General features: G+C 39.6%; 1 protein-coding gene across 1 annotated transcript; it reads right to left on the reverse strand.

The window, feature by feature from the left end:
• Positions 1-404: 404 nt before the first annotated feature.
• PABPC1 (poly(A) binding protein cytoplasmic 1) lies at positions 405-16,593 on the reverse strand. Its single transcript, XM_032315926.1, has 16 exons — positions 16,144-16,593; positions 15,802-16,030; positions 12,545-12,738; positions 12,229-12,344; positions 10,065-10,204; positions 8,399-8,493; positions 7,935-8,072; positions 7,641-7,736; positions 4,485-4,757; positions 4,175-4,265; positions 3,463-3,573; positions 3,222-3,376; positions 2,905-2,989; positions 2,332-2,462; positions 1,652-1,745; positions 405-850 (listed from the first exon to the last, which is right to left on the reverse strand). Exons 2-15 carry the CDS (start codon positions 15,992-15,994, stop codon positions 1,653-1,655), a joined length of 1,911 nt encoding a protein of 636 aa, XP_032171817.1. The 5' UTR covers positions 15,995-16,030; positions 16,144-16,593; the 3' UTR covers positions 405-850; position 1,652.
• Positions 16,594-17,332: the final 739 nt, after the last annotated feature.

The raw sequence follows: 17,332 nt of genomic DNA on the forward strand, positions 1-17,332 counted from the left end.
CAAGGTTATTAGTTGATGATTGTGACTTCATTTCCTATCAAATTAAAGATCTTTTCAAGAATAAGGCTTAAAACTAATCCTAACTTTAGGACTCACTGCTGTTACTGTTTCACACCATATAATGAAGGTTTAAGCTAATTAACTTCCAGCTAAGAAACCTTAATATAGTCAAACTGGCATCATTTCAAAAACTATTAAACAACACAAATATACCTTGGTTCAAGAATTCACATGGAAATCTAAATCCATAAAACACACTGGATAAATTCTTGTGCCCCTTTTTCCATAAAACTATGATATCCTTGAACTTAACATCACCTTTATCATGAAGAGGTTCTTCTGCCAATTCCAGCTTATCACCGATTTGTAGAAAACCAATTACAAAGAGAAATGAAACAACACTGCACTGTTTAAGGAATTTTTATTAAAGCAAGAATTTTATAATCCAAATTACGTTTCCTTGCTCAGTTATCAATTCTGTTATTTAAAACAGAAGTGACATTCTGAGCTATTCCACAGTAAAGAATTACAAAATTAAAGAAAGGAATGCTTTAAATTTTTGTACTTTGCTGAAAACTCTTTTTCCCAGGGTCTATAAAACATTAATTTGTTTTTATATTTTACTATTTTTTTGTGGTTTTTTGTTGTTTTTAAATCAATAAGTAATCTAGGACTAGCATTATGTTTGCTAGACCTGGCATTTGCTCGGTACATAAGGTTCAAAGTTTCCTTTCCTTTTTTTATTTATTTTATATTTTGCAATGTTTTTTTTCATAATGTTTAAGTTTTTCGATGTTTAGATATTTTTCTTCGGTGAAGCACGAGTTTCTTTTCGTGGTCCCTGATCAATCTGTGAATGCAGGGAGAAAAAAATGTAATCATCAAACTTGCTAAGAGGCTAGCACTTTATAATTCTAACTGCTAAAAATAATGAGCAATAGAACTACTAGTTAGTGCTATACTGGCAATCATATTATATTAAATGTATCAAACGTAACACTGTGCAAATTTAAAATGTATAGAGGCAACCGGCCAAGTACCAACAACAAAACAAGATGACCAATCCTGGCACTTGTCAGCAGTGAATTTAAAGCCCGTGGCCAAATTCAGTCTGCAGCCTGTTTCTGTAGTTTCACTGGTACACAGACGCAACTATTCGTTTATGTAATGTCTAGGAGTCCTTTCATCCTAAAACTACAGTAATTACAACATAGACATCATGGCCCACGAATCCTAAAATATTTCCTATCTGGTCCTTTACAGAAAAGCTCTGGCAATCTCTGGTCTGGGCTATGCTGCTACATTACCCCATTTCTTGGAAGTAATGAAGGGCAAGGAGAGTGCAGGCCCCGGGCAACTGTTAGTACTGCACCCCAAGGATAGGTAGAAGCTATGAAAGTCCTTGGAGAGTAAGTACACAAACAGCCAAGCCCACTTACACAAATTATAACCTAAAATGTTTAAAAGTGCTTGGATTTCAAAATTCAAGTCAATACCAGGCTAACAGGTAAAATTTCCTTTAAGTTCTATTTCTACTTCTCTTTGAAAAATTAGCAATACATTTGGATTAATGGTAAAATGATTTCTTGTAAAATATGCTCAAACTGATAAAAACAAGCTTAAACCAATAAACCCAGGAAGGAACGCTCACTTTAAACAGTTGGAACACCAGTGGCACTGTTAACTGCTTTCTGGGCAGCCTCTTTAGCTTGGTGGGCTTGTAGTACAGCTACAGCTTCATCAACCTAAAAAAAGAACAAACATGGCTCTGAAAAGGAGTAACTAGAAGAATTTCAAATTCACAACATATAAATGTCCAAGAAAGGCAAACTAAAGTCCTTTCCCTAGATTCAAGTAGCAAGAACCACTTTCAAAAAAACCCGTTTCAACTGTAGCCATATTCTTTTGGGTTCCGTTCCAGCACTATTCTACAATTATGAACCCTCTTGCATTTACTTCTTACTCTCTTGTCACCATAACTCTCCCCGAAGTTGAGAAACAATGGCAAACATCTTTCTTCACTAAAGCAGCAGCACAGCTAAGACAGCACTGATGCTGGAGTTAAACTGACTGGAGCTGAAACCAAGCTCTGTCCTTGACTAGCTGTGTGAACAGAGGGTCAATTTCTGACCCTCAATTGCTTGTTTCCCCACATATATTACAAAATGGGGATAAAAGCACCGTATGTGGTGATAAATTTATACCTGAGATTTCTAAAACTTAGAACTGCACATGACTTATATAAAGCACTCAGTGATGTTCAAGTTTCTACAAAAAGTCCTCGAATACATAGTTTAAGTGGCTGTTAGGTAAGTGACAAATTTAAATTACTTTAGAACGGAGAGACTCTGGAGACTCAAGCATATGAAGAAGTTCTGAATTATCGATCTCCAACAACATGCCAGTGATTTTACCAGCAAGAGTAGGGTGCATGGCTTGAATTAGAGGAAAGAGCCGTTCACCTAGGATCAAAAACATACACAAATTCCTTCAGTCAGAAGTGTAAAGGCAGCCACCGTGATTATTACTGAACCTCACTTTTGTATATAACATATAGATGCTAAGCCCAAACCCACCATTCTGATAGTTAAAAACCGATTAAGATCTACCACAAGGCAACGAAGTTATTAATTCTGTGCTTTAAGTTTTTCATTTACTTCAAATTCCCTCTTCCAAAACTGTAGTGGGATCCATGGCAAATAATGCCCTATTATTCTAGTCATCAAAAGCAAAGTATTTCATTAAAAGCCTGGAACACTATTAACATGTTTAGCAGACATGTCAATTCAGACCAATCCTGGAACCTGAGACCTGCCTTTGTACTAAAAAATGACAGCTAAGTATCTTCCCCATTTTGTAGTCAGTCTTGCTCTGTAACTGACCAGGTAGGACAAAGGCACTTACCCAACATTTGCTTTTGCTCTTGAGGAGGGGCAGATGCCAACATGGAAGCAGTCAAAGGCTCCTGACCTTGTACATGAACAGCAGGCTAGAAAAAAACGGGAATTTTTCTCTAAGTTTAAAGTACAGAAGTAGGGGTGCCTGGGTGGTTCAGTCAGACGTCCTTGTGTGCTTTGTCTAATTCCCACAGACGCTTTTATGTACAATAAATGGGACGTCAATGAGCAGAATGTTTTAGATAGCTTAAGCTCTCATAATTGTCTTTTTAGCTTCTTTAACTGCAACCAAGGCCTGCCATCTTTATAAAGAGTAAGTCCTACCTGCTGCATGGTAACTTGTGGCTGTGCATTAAGATGTTGCTGAGGATTGCGGACTCCTGCAGCATACTTATACTGCGGAACGGTGCGGACAGCAGGAGTAGCTGCGGCAGCGGCAGCTGCGGGACGTGGACCCATTGTCTGTGTTGATGTGTTAGCTAAAAAACAAACATGTGGTTGCTTACTTTTATCATGATTTTTTCAAACTGGCAAACAATTTTTACAAAAGTATTTTAAGACTTACCAACACGCTGTGTTGACATGACTCGCGGAACCTGTGAAGAAGCTGGTCTCATAGTACTAAATGGTGGTCTAGGAGCGGCTGGGCGGATAGCACCGGGCATATTTTGGAATGCTACATTGAAAAACATAAGAACACATATTACGGGGGAAAAAACTCACTGGAAGTGTTCAATGCTTTGTTAGGGCTGAGGTTTGAACAAAAAACCCAAAGTGACTAAATGCAAATAGTATCTTAAAGCTTAGTCTCTCACCTGCCATTTTCCCAGAATTCCCAGATCAGAGAATGAAACATGAAACATTCATTCAGAAGACAAGGACTTATTACTATCTGAACATGGTACACAAACCTGGTTGCAAGTGCTCCTACGATATAGCATGGGGCCACAAGGTAAGGTGCAAAAGGCCAGGACTCTGATCCTCACACACGGAACAAGATTTTTTTTAAATTACTACCTATCCAAATATGAAGTTAAAAGTTGGATCCATTCCCAACTATATCATAAAATCAAACCAGCATAGAAATTACTCTGTCAGTAAGATAGGAAGGATGAGGCATTTTAGGATTCTTCTTAAAAAATACTAGGATCCTCAAAATGAACACCCATAACCCTAAATTATGAAAATCAACAATATACTGCTGAAATATAGCTAATTTATCCAGTACATTTTTAGTCCAAATAATTCACAACCTTAATTAAAAACAAAAGGCTTACGATGAGGTCTGGCACCCTGAGCAGTCCAGCGAGGACTTGGTCTTAGTTGAGCAATTTGGCTAGGAGGATAGTATGCAGCACGGTTCTGAGTCTGTAGAGAGTAAACCATGTATCAGGTGAAGAAAAGCAATAATGCACCTAGCTCTATGGTCTCAAAACATTCAGCCAAGTCCTTATACTCTTACACAGTTTTTTCAAATTTAATCATAATTCAAATGTTTCAATCTTAGGTCTACTGTTAGACACAGACAACTAAAAATGACCAAATCTGAAAACCTGCATAAGGTTTTTATTCTCTTCTGAAACATACCTGTGGGATAGCTGCCATGAAGTAACCTGAAGGAGGTGCTGGCTGGTAGGGGTTGATTACAGGATTGGGCACAGCTCTTACACTTGCCATTCTCTGCATATACTGGTTAGTGAGGTGAGCCTGGCGCTCTTCTTTGCGCTGAGCTAAAGCTACATACAATGGCTTGGTGGCCACAATTCTACCGTTCATTTCTGTAACTGCTTTTGTGGCTTCTTCTGGGGAGGAGAAACATACAAAACCAAACCCTTTGCTGCGACCACCCTCCATCATAACCTATTAAAAGACAAAAAAAAAAAAAAGTTAATTCAATGATAGAATGTGGCTCTGAAGGCATTACATTATAATTATAGCTACTGACTCAAGCAAACACTATTAATGCTTTCATTTTTTCCACAATTTTTCCTCAATACCTCAATATTAAGGGCAAGCTATGCACATGCATTATCTCAGCCAAGCAAGATAAATAGACAGGTAGAAGTAAGACAGCAAATGTGCTCAGATCTTAGATCTGTCAACAGAATATTAAGGTTTAAGTATCTGAATGATCCAATTAAGGCCTACTAAAATTAAAATTTGACTTAGCAATGCAAGTTGACAAGATGCTTTACTATTCTTTGGTGGGGAAGGGGGAGCAGCTGAATTTCAGAATATTCACATTTCAAAATAAAAATTTCACATTCAAGACCAAAAGGGCCATAAATAAGCCTCTAAACACTTAAAAAGATCTTCTAAAGGCGCAATGAGGAGGTGCAAAGAACTCCTCACTAGCCGGGCAATACACATAAGCATGTTCTACAGCTATATTCACTGGTATGGTGTAGCACAGGTACAAACAGAATAGCAATGAAACAGTCCAGTGACCTCACTTGCATGTGGAATCAAAACAAAACACCAAAACCCAACCAGAGAACAACAACAAAAAAACCTGACCTCATGGTTGCTGAAGGCAGAGGAAAGTGGGTAGGGAAAATCGAGGTTTTAAAAAGGTACAAATTCCCAGCTACAAGTTAAGTCCTGGGAATGCAATTAAGGTACAGCATGGAGATTAGACTACTGTACTACAAATCTGAAAATTCCTGAAAAGTAGATCTTTCAAGTTCTCGTCACAAGGAAAATAAATTTTTGTTAACTATGCATAGTGATGGATATCAAACTAGATTATGATCATCTGACAACATATACAACACGAACATCAAGTCATTATGCTATACATCTGAGTACGTCAACTGAACCTAGAATAAGACCCTGAGACACACAGTTATGGGAATTTATTGCATTAAAGTTAACATTTTAAAATAACAAAGAAAAAATGGACTTTGCATTACATAGTATGTGTGTGGTACATTGAGACAACCTAGAAGAATTAAGTCACATCTCTTATTTATAGCACACTGAAAAATCAAACTGCCAAAGATTCTAAATCTGAATATAAAATGCAAAAATATGAGGAAAGATGAAAAAAACCCCTAAGTCCTAAGCTAAAGACTGGGAGAAAGTATCTGCAATATAAAACAAAGCGCTGACATAAAATTCTCTCTAATTAATAAAAAGACAACCAATCTAATATAAAAATTGCAAACAGGGAAAACTCAACATATGAAAGGCATGTCACTAATGGAAAAGATGTAATATCAACTTCTACTAAAAGGACAAGACTAGTAGGAATGTGTCTCACCTTTTGGGACAAGTTGGTTGTATCAATTTTAAATATACTCACTAACCCGTATTTTAATTCTGGAACTTTAGAAATACTGACATTTTTGTAAAGATACATGTTTATTACAATGGTGGGTCCAACAGTGGAAACACACAAAGCAACCCAAATGTTTATCAATGTACGTACAGTAAAATAAGTTACGGTATATCTATACAATGAATATTCAGCTCTTAGAGGGGGGGAAAAAAAAACCCTGAAATGAATATGCAAATATCTATCCAGACCTGTTAAGTGAAATTGCAAGTCCTAGAATCTGTATAGTACCATCCTGGTCTTCTAAATTATTGTTTATAAATCTACAAAAACTATTTGGACAAACATGAAGATTATCTGGGAGGGACACCCAAATGGGATGGAGGGAGGAAATCACTTTTCACTTTTTACCTTTCTGCTTTATTTTTTTTTTAGCAAAAGCATTAACACATGAGCTCCTCCTCCAGAATAAAGTTGCCAAATTTTCACATCTCTGCCACCGAGTGAGTGATGTCATGATTGATAAAGGACTTTAAAAACATGAATATTCAACTTCAACAACTTTCAGGGAACATACAAAGGGTAAAGATACCCAGAAGTGGATTCTAGCACACTCCAAGTACTCAAAAGCACAGGCTAAAATGCAAGACAACTCCATCTCTTCATTTTTATTTGTATTCATCTAGTATGGCCCTAACATTTCCTATCATAGAAGCTCCCTTGATCAATGAAGTTAACAGGAAAAGTTGAGTTAGGAAGATCAGCCACGAGGTCATTCCAGAGCACTGAATTTTAATGTTTCCTGAACTCTTGAGAATCTGACTAAAGTTTTAGACACTCCTCCCATATCCCAAAATACATATGCACAAAACTTTACATACAGAGGAATTCTTGGGACCATGGACATCAGAAAAAACACCTGGAACAGAGGTTCTTATTAAATCAAATTCCCAGAATTCAGAATAGAAATTCTTCATTTCTGATTTTGAGTGGAAGAAAATCTACCTTTACTAGGGGACTTAAAGTTTGACTCCCCAGAATGAACTGTGTAAGTGAATATAAATTTTGCCTGATAACAATTATAGTTCCCTAATAAGTTGCCACTTTAACCAGAAAAATACCCAGTTAAACAGAATAGCACAATGCATATTATGTGAGGGTCAATCCCTATGGTCAACGAATGCAACCTCGGGAAGAATTCAGAACTTGTCCCCTACAAAAATAAACCATCAAGGCTACTATATCTATTTCAAATTTGAATGTCTGTGAAGCGATGAGGCAAAAACCTGATTTCCAGAAAAGAAGAAAAAAAGGACTGACTTTTTGGAAAACAACAACAACAAAAACCCCTATGTGACTCTTCATTTATGTAATAGGAAAAACACTCAGGCGTATAAATGTGAAACTTACATACATATTACCAACATGCATGGATTGTCCCCAAATTTTAAAGTATGTAAGTTTACCTTTGCACTAGTGATTGTACCAAAAGGAGAAAACTCTTTCCGGAGACGTTCGTCATCAATACCATCATCAAGATTTTTCACATAAAGGTTAACACCCTAAAAAACAAAAAAACAAACTATCGAAAAAGGAAAAAGAAAACCACAGTGGAACTCAAGCACACTTCCTAGTATTTTATCCCATGTTTCTTCTCCTTTCCCCCTCACAAACCCTCCAGTTACCTGGCAGTAACTGAAATGAATGTAAAATAGGTTTCCTCATCCCTGTCTTATTTTGCTTGTCAATTAAAAATGAACCTGGTATCTGGTGATCCTATCTTGCTTCATCTGTTCAAATTTGCGCTTAAGTTCCGTCTGCCGTTCCACTTTTTTCTGAGCTCGACCAACGTAAATTTGTTTTCCATTGAGCTCCTTTCCATTCATCTCATCCACAGCCTTAGAGAAATCACAGAAATTTTAATTACTAACTTGCAATAGAGAAGTTCACTGATTTAACAATCAAGAAAAATTTTCAGGTTACGCATGCTCAAGTGGGCCCATCACAGTAACTGGGCTTCAATGTTTTGGGAATACAGGTTCCCAATTTATACCCTCAAAACTAATACAAAAAATTCAAGGGAATTCAAAACAATACATGTAAAATAGCCAATGTAATGCATGTACATTTCCGTATGAGAGCAAGGAAACCTTCTATGATCTCCCTTCTTATTATAAAATACAGGAAATCCATACTATCTTTAGTTAGTATATTTGAGTCTTACTTTCTGTGCATCTTCATGCCTTTCGAAGCTTACAAATCCAAAACCTTTGGATTTTCCACTTTCATCAGTCATTACTTTCACACTTAAGGCAGGTCCTAAAAAAATTTTTTAAATAATTCAAACATATTCCACACAACATTTATACATTTCAAATTTCAACACAAAGTCATGAAAAAAATAAAAATTAAAAAAGTCTCTTCAAAGACCTTGTATTTCTACTAAGAAGCTAAATACTCTATTCCCTAAAACAGCCCTCCCTCCATTTAAGGAGGTATATGTTTTAGACAAGTGTTAAATATGAGATTTTATTCTTAGTTCAAACCAGATTTGCCTTTTATTGGCCAACAATTTTATTTCTTGACATCAGAATTAAGAAATAAGATTTTCTTAACCCTTGGCCCACTTGATTTTCAACTGAGAGAAGAGGGAATACAGGGTTTGACCCGTGGAAAGACACAGTATCACTCTGAGGAAGTAGCACATATTTGGAGACGTGTGGCCCCAGTTCTCACAAGTGAAAAAGACATGTAACTGAGGTGGGTATTATCTCAGGCAGGTGGGGCCAGAAAAGATTAAAAATCACATTTGATTATAGAAAATATGGAAGATGTATGGGCACAGGTAGATTGTTTCTTTTGAATGTACCTCTGGTCCTAAGCTGTACTTCCAATCTCTATGAGACAAATAGCCAAGAAAATATTTGACAAATTTACATATTGGTCACCTCACATAACATTATTCATTTGGGGTAACTGGTAAACAATATTCAACTTCAGCAACAGCTTCTAATTTAAAAAGGCAATGAAATATACAAAACCAGTCACTAAAGAGAATTTGGAGTAAGATGCAAGACACAATCTTTGTCAAAAGGACAAGTTTTTTGCTCAAAGGAGTAGAGGGTTCAATGTGGCCTACTAGATCAGCAATAAGAAAGTATTAGATTTCCTAATTCTGTATCATTTGAGGTGCTCAAAAAAAAAAAAGCCACCTGCTGAACTTATTAGATCAACAAATGATAAGGGACAAGCAAATCACCTGCAAAAGCATTCAATTTACAGTTCATCTTCTGATCAGTTACAACTATCTAAAGTGAGGCTGGTTACACTTTACAGATTTAAAATTTAATCAAGTTAATTTGAAATTCAAGGAACAAATTAAGATCCCATGGATTCAGAAGGCCATCCCAAGGAGATATCACGGGAATCAGGATCTCTGGCTTTGTCTTTGAATGTCATTGTTTCAAATTGCTCAAACATGAGGCTTTTAATAGGACTGGCCAAATATCCTAAAGCTGGCCAGCTTTCCTGTCCCATAACTAAAGACTGCATTCCACCCTAAGTTGGCGGTTATCATGTGCATGCCTCTGATGAGATGGGATCTGTACGTGCAGAATTCCAGCACAATTTCTTACTGTAGCATAACCTTTTAAAATCTGTTCCAATTAGGCAGTCACACCTTACTGTGCTAATACAACACTATTAACCTTTATTTATATACTACTTTGTAGTATAATGGACTATCAGTAGTTTAATCCAGATAACGACAATTATTTTTAAGTACCATATTAAGTTTCATTTCATTCACTTTAGAATAAAGTATTAGCCAAAACTAATGTTGAGCAATTACTCAGAACTTTGAGTGTAAAAATTTAATTCAGACACATTACCAAACTTGCCAAAGAGATCCTTAAGGCGCTCATCATCCATATCTTCTCCAAAATTCTTGATGTAAACATTGGTGAACTCTTTTGCCCTAGCTCCGAGTTCTGCTTCTCGTTCTTTACGAGACTTAAATCGTCCAACAAATCTAATAAAATATGTAAGGACTATAAAATTAGGTTCTATTTTATTAAGTTCAGATTAATTAAGGCTGATGGTTGATTTTGAAATTGTTACTGTTAATTTCAGAATCTCGAATAAAGAGCACACTAAAAACAAGTGCCTTAAGTGAAAAAAATGGAAGCATAAAATAAGAACAAACTTCTTAACTATAAGAAAAAAGGAAGCATTTTTCTTCATACACACTTCCCTCCCTTCCTTCTAGCTAACCCAGGGTTAAAGAGATCATGCCTATCAATATAAATGAGTGGGAGTAACACATGAACCATGCCAAAGAAAAAACTTTTATCGTTGCTATTTCAAAGTGGTCCTTGCACATTGTTTGTGCTCTCCTAAAATGAAAATTTAGACTTCTGAATTCTGTACTCTAACACATAACAGCTTGGCAAATTTTCTTTGCAGCATTATCAACTAAATGTTTTAAAATTTTAGTTTTCCCCTAATATAATAGTAGTACATGTCACTTAAGACTATTGTAAAATAAAGTAAAAAACCATCTTCCATGATACCACCCAAATCGTGACGGATTTTCCCTAGGTCTTTTCCTTAACCTTCCCCACCCCACCCATATTGTGGTGCTTCTCCAAGCTATTAGCCTTAGGAACATTCTCAACAGGAACATCATTTTCCACTGTGGGTATCACAACTTCATGCTTTTTGTTAATAATGCTGGAGCTTAATGAGCCTTTCTGTTATATGTTCTTATGATAGAGTTGCAGAAATCATGGTAGTTCAAAAGGCATATAAATGACCTTAAGTTTATATATACAGACTTTTCCATTTTATACTCAAAACAGCAATAAATTAAGTCCATTACTGGACATTCTTCCCCTGCCCCCAAGCATGTTAACAGGCAAACTGTTAAGATAGTTTCATCTTTTAATACTAATGATGCTAAATATTTCTCTCAATTAAAAATGTGCAATTTCAAAAAAATAAGGATTCTAACAACTAGCCTTTGTAAACATTGTTTGCACTGAGGAACTGCTGCTTTCTTAGACATACGGGTTCTTTTTACATTACAGTCTTTCCTTAATCATGTAGTGACACAAAATTCAAATAGGTAACACCATGTACCTAACAATTTCTTCATGTACAGAATGACCACAGCACTTCATGAAGTGATTTATAGGAACCACACCTTAAGAGTGATGCAGTGGAGCTGTTAGAACTAAGCCCAATTTGTAAGTCATCACTGCAGTTTACACAGCAACATGAACTCAGCTCATTTATAAGATGACCTTACGGCTGAATTTGCTCAGATAATTGAACAAAAACCACTGGCATGAACAATAAAAAACTAGAGATGTTACTTCTTTGGGCTCATATAATCTGCAGTTTTATAACCTGCGGCAGAATAGTCTCAGAGGTTTTATCAGTGCCATTATATAAAAAGTCTGCCAACTTTTAAAAACAAGTTTATCTCAGGAAAGATTAATTATGAAGATTGCTGGTTTAATTCTACTTTACCTTTAAATGGGTGAAGAAAGGTGAAAAGGTAAAAGAACAACTACTCCCATCAATAAACTGTAGTAGTATAGCCAAGTAAAAAGCCAACTTAGACTCTGAATTTAGACCACTGGGTTTGTATCCCAGCTTACCTGTTGAACCAACAGGTAAATACAGGCAAATTATTTTAAACTCAGTTTCCTCAAAATGTAAAACAGGTCAATGACTACCTTAGGAATTAAGTTTCTGTCTGGATTCCTAGTTTTTCAACTATGCACTTATTCTGAAAAAGCTTTGTATCTCAGTATACCTATCTTCTTTTGCTTTCTGACTTGAATGTCGACCAGTTAATTACATTAATTCACTGTTATTCATTTGTCACAACAAACAAGGAAAAAACACAATGATAAAATCTACCAAGATGTGGTTCATTATTTTCACTCCAGCTGAATCTCTTTAAGAGCACAAATGTATTAACTTGTAAAATGAATTGATTTGACTATTAAAAATAGATCTGAAACATGATTAACTATTTATACTTACACTTTGCGATCATTTAGTAGCATCCCATTCATTTTTTCAATAGCTCTTTCAGCTGCTTCCTGTGTCTCAAAATGTACAAATCCATAACCTTTGGAGCCATTTTCATCACAAACCACCTAGGGAAAAACAGATACCAATTTTTCATTACTTGCTATTGATTTGGCATTTTTTCCAGTGTTCAGAAAGAATTTGTAGGCCTCCTAGCATGGGTATTTGGGAAATAAAGCTACCCATTAACAGATAGCATGGTTACTCTTTTAAGGAATAAACTACAAGAAGGTAAAACACTATGTTTACCTGTCACATTTTTGCTTACCTTACATGAAAGGATGTTACCAAAAGCAGAAAATGTATCATACAGTGCTTTATTATCAATGGATTTGTCCAAATTTTTAATGAATATGTTGCCCACTCCACTTTTGCGAAGTGATGGATCACGCTGAGACCACATGATGCGTACTGGCTTGCCCTTTATAACATCAAAATTCATGGTGTCCAAAGCACGCTCCGCTGTGAAAAGACATGTTCAGAGTATTACTTCAAAACATTTCTAGACCACTAAGAATTATATAAATTATTATGGGGAAAGTAGTTGGGCACGGCCCCTCTCTCCCTATCTAAATTTCAAGATTGCTGGGCCTTACACCTCACACTAGTCTAGATTTAAACTGTATAATGCTAAAGAAGTAGACAATTATCAGAAACCCCTAATTTCCCATCTTAACGGATGACATATCACCAACGTATTTCTGAAACATTTTTTCCATTAACTACCATAAATTTAAAATCCCCTTTTGGTTCAACATAAAACCAAGATACCCCTTCACATACAATCTGCTTAATGAACAATATAAAATATATTAGATAACTGTAAATTACCCAGACTTAAAAGCTTTTAGTTTTTTCAAATATTTTAACTTCTTCCCTTACTTGTCAAAATCGGCCTTTTCTTTGCTTACCACAGCCAATATTATACAAAAATCAGTCCATTAAAAAAATAATAATAAAGTCCCTGGATTTGGGGAGCTGGGTGATTTCAGGGACTCATGGCACAAACTTTGTATTACTATGTTTAAAAAAAAAAAGTTATATCCGTTCAGATTAAGATTTGAATTAGCCCCTCAAAAACTAATGTGAGGTTGGCAAACTTAGCTATATAATGAATATGGAATTTTTAATGCCAGGTCTGTAATATTTGCAATTCACTCATTAAAGCTTTCTTGACATATAAAACCAATTTTATCTTCAGTCATTGATTTACTTAATAACTGATCATTTAATCTATTATTTCTGCATAGTGCTAGAAAAATTTCAGAATCAACCCTGATTTCAGAGTCTATGAAATACTGAATTAAGTGCACCTCTACCATGAGGCATTTATTAAATAAACTGAGACTTTTCATGGAGAAATATATTCTTAAGTAAAAAACATTAGTCCTCAAGAGGGAAAAAACATAGTCCATTTGAAGTTCTGAGACACCAATTCTCACAAATTCCATCCAATATAACTGTAAATTTATTGAGAGGACAAATTTTCCGGCCACTTCTTTTTATAAATGAAAGCTTCAGTTTCTAGAAGATAGTGACAATCAGCTGTCAGCTCATTATCAACTGACCACACCTACTCAGCTCCCCTAGGTTTTTTAGCTGACTTTGCTTAAGCGTCTTTTCAATGAGTCACCTCTTCCTGTTAAATTGGAAACTGGTCACTTTCAGAAGCTATCCTAACAGCCCATCGATGTTGCAGTAAATAGGAAAAGAGAAAACCACTGAAAAAATATTTGGAAAAAAGGTATGTACATATAGAAACCAAACAAATGTAAGATGAACAAATGCTATCTTCTTTTGAGCAGTTACAGTACAGGCCCACTGGCATAGACTGAGAATACATACAGTGTACTGTAACCATGGTAACCTGAAGTTCAACTTTTCAAATCACAAGATATTTTAAAAATTGGGTTTGTTTTAAAATTGTTAAGCTTGGAAAGAGTAACAGCCACTTCCAAAAGTTACATTTTATAGTCTTTCGAATTTGTTCAAGTGTTCTCTGTTAACTTTAGATTGTGATTACCTGCCCCAAAGTTATCTTCCCTAATATAGTCATTCAGCAGTAAATCTTGTCCAGTTTGGAAAAAATGTTATGGACTGACATTTGGAGCCACTGCTTATGGAGCAAAAGGGCAGGAAACCTGCAGTGCAGTTTTACAACTTCTGGCTGTGTCACTCAATAGTAGTATGTCTACCCAAATCGTGACAGTAACTTCACATAGCAAAAAGCTGATCATTAAATAACTTCCAGTCCTATTGAGTTAATTTAATTAAAAATTTAAAAGTAAATTCCTTATATTCCATATTAGCTGACATGTTTTCAAGCAACTTGAGGGGAAAAAAGCAAAACTGGGCCATAAAATTGAGTGAATCTGACTTTTGGAAGTTAACTAATCCAAATATAAAGAAAATCCTGGGAACTTATCATGCCACTATCTTAATCTATTTGCCAAATTTTGTTTTGTGAACTGTTTAACTTCAAAATAAAAGGTAAGTTTTAGCCACATTTTTTCCTCCGTGAATTAGTACTGTTATTTTGTTCAATTACCCATGACATACGGATATTCAGACCACTTTAAAAAAAAAAAGAAACCTTTACTACTGAAGGCCAAGAAGTATAATGGTCCAGTCCACACTACACTCGAAGTTTACAGCCAAAATTTGATTACATTTGGGGGGGGGATCCTCTCGAAAGCACAGAACTATTTCAGAAGGGAAGAAACATTGTGTATTACCAGTATTACGAATCTAATTTGGATAAAAAAACCTCCAATAACCTACAATGCCTGAGAAAACAGTGCATTTCCAAAGGGTCATCCTCCACACCCTCTGCTCCCACCAACCTGCTGTTAGTATTAGTGAGAAATGCCTGAACTCGGGGAAAACCCCAAATGCGCTTCTCATCGGTAATCTACGTTTCTAGAGCCATCGGTTACTGTCAAGTTATTAAGAATGGAATCAGAAACCTGAGGACCACCACATCACCAAATTAACTTTATCCTAAGGCCCTGTGGCTCCCCCAGGCGATTGGGCCAGTAGCAGAGACAGGCCTCGGGCCTGTGAGGTTACAGGGTTCAACACGTGGTATTTTTTGAGCACCGAATCGCACTTCCTCCGCGTCCTGGGGCGCCGGCAGGAGCCCGGGGTGGTGGGAGCGCCTCCACCTATTACCAGAGAAGGGGGCTCGGCTCCCGACGCCCCGGAAGCCCGCGGCTACTGGCGGGAGCGCGGTGGAAGAACCCAATCTCCCCAACCCTCCCGGCGCGTCATCACCCTAAAGTTTGAGAGCGGCTGAGGCCGAGAAAATGGTCGCAAAGGAGGAAGTGGCCAGGCGTGCGGCTGCCGGCAGCGCGGGTCCCCGCGGGCACGGGAAGCGGGGGTCCCGGAGCCCAAGCCTCTCCCCGCCGGCCCTCAGGGGGTGACATGCCCGCCCGTCCCCTCCCCCGGGCCCGCCGGCCTAGCCCGCCTGCCGCCGCCTGCGCCTCATGGCCGCCCGCCCGCCAGCCCGCCGGGCCCGGCTCTCACCGTCCGCCGGTTGCTGGAAGTTCACATACGCGTAGCCCAAGGAGCGGCGGGTGATCATGTCCCTGCAGACCCGGATGGAGAGGATGGGCCCGGCCGGGCTGAACTTCTCGTAGAGCATCGCCTCGGTCACGTCGGGGTGTAGGTCCCCCACGTAGAGGGAGGCCATGGGGTAGCTGGGGGCGCTGGGGTTCATCTCGGCACGGCTGCCCGCAGGGCCACAGGCCGCGACCTTTCCGTGAGAGGAGGAGAGCGAGTGCTGGGGCCGGGGGCCGGAGCCGGGGGGAGGGGAGCGGGGGCAAGCGCAGAGGGACAAAAATCAACCGGAATCGAAAACTACTCAACGGCCGCAGAACGGGGTCGATCGGCTGCCGCTGGCTGCTGGCTGCTGGCTGCCGGCTGGGAAGCAAGGGTGGCGGTGGCGGTGTCGGGTCCGGGCAGCGGGAAGGCCTCGGTCTCTTGGTTCCTTCTTGGAGCTGCTGCGGGGCCGCGGGCGGGCGGGCGGGTCGGTCTCGGCTGCTTCACCGGGTTATTTTATAAAAGAGGAAGAAAAAAAAATAAAAGTCTCCGGCGGGGGAGACGCGGATTTTTTGTAAATTTTTTTTGGGTTTTTTAAAAGATTTTTTTAGATTTTTTTTGGATTTTTTTAATAATAAATGTGTGTTCCGAGCCCGGAGCACACACTCCGCACTCTCAGCACTAACCGCCGGGGAGAAGGGGAAGCACCGCCTCCTGCACCCTCTACTTATACCCCCCGCCGCACTCGCCCCGCCCCCGCGCGTCTGACGCCAGGACCATACGCGAGCGTCAGCGCCGGAGGAGGAGGAGAAAAGGAGGCGAGGGGGAGGAGGGAAGAGAAAACAGGAGGAGGAAAGAGCAGAGAGGAAGGGAGAGGTGGCGGCGGCGGCTGCAGCGGGTGTGGGGGTGGGGCTGGAGCGGAGGGGCGGGGCTCCTGCGCACGCGCCGCGGCCGGGGGGCGGGGTCTGCGCTGCGTAGAGCTCGTGGGGGAGGGGAGGGCTGGCTCGCTAGTGGGTCTGAGAGGAGTCGGGTGGGACGGCCTCTCCTTCCACACACCCCGCCCCCACCTCCACCCGGGAGAAGCGTTAACCCGTCACCGCGGCGGTGGGCGGTGCGCGGGGCTTCCGGGTTCCTCGGCGCTAACCACCCCCCACGTGCACGGCCGTCCGGGCCTCTTCCCGCCACGGCCTGCCCTGCTCCACTCGCCCCTGTCCCTTAGGGACCCTGAGCACGGGTGGGCTGGAGTGGTCCCTTCCAGGCCCAGTTTCCGTAATGTGCGTGAAAGGAGCCGGGTTGGCTCCTTTTTCTCCTACCCGGACCGCACTACGACTCCCAGCGGGCAGCGCCGCCACGCGCGTCGGCCGCAGAAGCGGTGCCTGCTGAGAGCTGGAGTCCCCAACGGCCGCGGCGCTCGGTGACCCGAACTGGCCGCGGGTCCTGGCTGCTGGCTCGGGGACCCCCAACCGTCCCGGCGCTGCACCCCGGTCGCCGCTCCGCGGTGCTTCCAGTAGAAGGG

Source organism: Mustela erminea, chromosome 16, assembly GCF_009829155.1.
Source record: "Mustela erminea isolate mMusErm1 chromosome 16, mMusErm1.Pri, whole genome shotgun sequence".
Classification (NCBI taxonomy): Eukaryota; Metazoa; Chordata; class Mammalia; order Carnivora; family Mustelidae; genus Mustela; species Mustela erminea.